Source organism: Musa acuminata, chromosome BXJ3-1 (assembly GCF_036884655.1).
Source record: "Musa acuminata AAA Group cultivar baxijiao chromosome BXJ3-1, Cavendish_Baxijiao_AAA, whole genome shotgun sequence".
Classification (NCBI taxonomy): domain Eukaryota; kingdom Viridiplantae; phylum Streptophyta; class Magnoliopsida; order Zingiberales; family Musaceae; genus Musa; species Musa acuminata.
The window spans coordinates 36242985-36246269 of NC_088349.1; the positions used below are offsets into that span (position 1 = coordinate 36242985).

Sequence of the window (3285 nt, forward strand, 5' to 3'; positions counted from 1 at the left end):
ATTAAAAAACTATAAATTATTTTCTCTCTATCTTTACTTGTTTTCTTATTCATATCTCTTTCTTAGTTAAATTAGCTTTCAATAGTTATCTTATTTTCTTAATAAAAAATTTAAAATTTTTTAAGTTTTATTCACTCACTAATTCATCCCTCCACTATCAATCCTAACAATAATAACTCTTAGTCTTTTCTTAATAAATGTAATAGTCTTTGAACTATAATTATCATTCATCGAAATTTGATCTTTAATAAAATATAAGGTAAAGGTATCATCAATCTCAAAACATTAGAAAAAAACACAATCTCGAGTTTATATTAGACATCAAATTAAAACATATAGTTTTAATCATTTTATCATATTTTTAATAAAATAAAAAAAATTCATTAGGTAGTTATAAAAGATGAGAGGACACAATGTATTCAATATCTAATAAAAAAAATAAAAGAACTGTCCAAGTCTACCAAAGAGTATTTTTAATACTAATATGGTCATGAAAACCCAACATTATTTTATACCTCTTAATAAGTAATAAAATAATAATAACAAGAAGGTATCGTAATTTAAAATAATAATAACCAAAAAACATATTTAATTCCAATTTCTCATATACTAACATGAGAAGAAGATGAAGAAGCTGGGGAAGAAAAAATAAAGAAAAAAAAGAAAGAAAAAGAGGAGAAGAAAGAGAAAACCAAGAAGAATGAGAAGTGGGTGTTTCTTTAAATTGACGGCAAGCACAAAAGTCACATAAACCCTATTATTATTGCCATGTTGAACGCAATAATTTATGATTGATACGATCTTCCTGATTTGGTTTATTGGAAGAAAGGAGCAGTTAGGATTTAGGATGGTGAGGAACTTCCCGTCTCTTCCTCTGTTGTTGTTATAATCGCCGAAGCCAAAGACGTCGTTCTTCGTCTTTTCCTCCACCATTATTGTTCTTATCTCTTCCGACGATCACCCAAAGGAAAGGGAAGCTGCCGCGATCGATCCGGAGAAGGCTATACGGAATTTGACAGTGCAACGCTTCTTTGTTCTCGGAATGGTAGGGTTTTCTTTCCTGCTTTTTCGATGTTGGTTTTGAGGCGAAAAGAAGCTCTTTTTGTTGGCATTGCTTTCTCATTTTTCACTTTCGATTCGAAATTTTGTGTGCCTTCTTCATTATTTTTTCTTAAAAATGCGGCCTTGTTCGCTCTAGGCCGTTTACGAATCGTTCTGGTGCTTTGAACCCATTGCTTTCCGGGGCGGAAGATGAATTTCGCTTTCGAGATCCGTCCCGCTTGTGGGTGCCCCATTTCGATGCTTTCGCAAAACGGAGAATTATGATGCTTTCGCAGGCCGCACTTGTCAGTGATCAAAGCGTCTGCTAAACGATACAACCTTGAGTTCTTTCTTTGATTTGCTGTTGTTATCGGGCTTTGTGGGGGAAGAGCTGGACTTTTGTGGGGAAAGGTTATCCTTGATTTGGAACTTTTCCAGATGTTGGTCAAGAAAGTGTGGTAGCACAAGAGAGATTTTGAACTTAAGAGCAGCCATTGGCGGCAAATTTCCCTAATTTGCTGAAGTAGTTGGCTCAGGTTTGGGCCTTCAATTTGTGTTCTTCTCCTGAGTTTTCCTTCTGCATGCATGCATGCCTCGCAGCATGATTAAGCAATTTTTGAGTCGGTTCCCTCGAAAGCAGTCCAAGTCGGGTGATAAACGGGATTTGCCTGCTGGAGCGAGTCCGCCATCATCAACTTCTTCAACCAGTTCAAAAGGTGGGGACTTGCCAAGCAGCAGGATCACGATTCTCCCTCCTGGTTCGGACCCTGGGTTAAATCATCTAACCAAGTATGTTCCTGCTGTTAAGTCAAAGCAGAACGGCAGTCCAGTCCTCCCTGCCTATGAAGCATTGCCGAGCTTCAAGGATGTCTCGAGCTCTGAGAGGCAGATCTTATTTATCAAAAAGTTGAATTTGTGTCGTGTTGTTTTTGACTTCATAGACACAACAACGAAGAATTTGAAAGAAGAGAGCATAAAACGACAGACTCTACAAGATCTTGCTGACTATGTTACATCAGCCAATGCAAAGTTTCCAGAGAGTGTTATCCAAGAGATCATCAAGATGGTTTCCATAAACTTGTTTAGGACCTTCATTTCCCTGCCGAATGAGTACAAGGCTTTGCAAGCTTTTGACTTGGAGGACGATCAACCTGTAATGGACCCTGCATGGCCACACTTGCATCTTGTTTATGACTTCTTTTTAAGGTTCATTCAATCTCCTGAGACAGATGCAAAGGTGGCAAAAAGATATATTGATCATTCCTTTGTTCTTAAGCTGCTTGATCTCTTTGATTCAGAAGACAGTCGAGAGAGGGAATATCTAAAGACCATTCTTCACCGTATCTATGGAAAATTTATGGTTCACCGGCCATTTATAAGGAAATCCATTAATAACATCTTCTATCGGTTTATCTTTGAAACAGAAAAGCACAATGGGATTGCAGAGTTATTGGAGGTATTGGGAAGTGTTATTAATGGGTTTGCATTGCCTTTGAAGGAGGAACATAAATTGTTCCTTGTTCGGGCATTAATCCCACTTCATAAGCCAAAATGCATGGGCATGTACCATAAGCAGTTATTATACTGCATAACTCAATTTATTGACAAAGATTGCAAACTTGCAGATATTGTCATAAGGGGCTTGTTGAAATTTTGGCCCGTTACTAATAGTTCAAAGGAAGTAATGTTTTTAGGAGAGTTGGAAGAGGTCTTGGATGCAACTCAGCCTGCAGAGTTTCAGCGATGTATGGTGCCACTGTTCCATCAGGTAGCCCGCTGCTTGAGTAGTTCTCATTTTCAGGTAAGTGGTGTTTCTCTGTGTTATAGCTTTAGAATTTTAAATGAACTGGTTTACTGTCGACTGAGCACATTTTTCGTGTCGAATGTCTTCTGTTTTACTTTAAATGCACGCTTTGCTGGGAGCACTGTTGACCTCCTTGTTTGGTTCATCAACATGTAATGACATCCCATGTGATAGCAATACTTACTAAGGCATGCTTGACTCATGATGTTGGTGCTATACTTAGTGAAGGAGAGCCCCCATTTATGCATTAAGATAAGCCTTTTGAGCATGTTTCCTTGCTTAAGTGATCCTGGTGGTTGTACATATCCATAAGCAAACCCTGATGTTGCATATTTAGGTAGTAGGTGCAGTTCATAATCCCCTATTTGAACAATGTATTTATTCAATTTCAAGTTTCACTAGTATTATTCTTGTTTTTAAGAAAGAATATCTGAATATTC

The 3285-nt window shown here is 37.4% G+C and overlaps 1 protein-coding gene across 1 annotated transcript; it reads left to right on the forward strand.

Moving 5' to 3' along the window:
* Positions 1-1212: 1212 nt before the first annotated feature.
* On the forward strand, positions 1213-3001 carry LOC135629245 (serine/threonine protein phosphatase 2A 59 kDa regulatory subunit B' eta isoform-like). The gene has a single exon (XM_065136439.1). The coding sequence runs from the start codon at positions 1631-1633 to the stop codon at positions 2999-3001; it is 1371 nt and encodes a 456-aa protein (XP_064992511.1). The 5' UTR covers positions 1213-1630.
* The last annotated feature ends 284 nt before the right edge of the window (positions 3002-3285 follow it).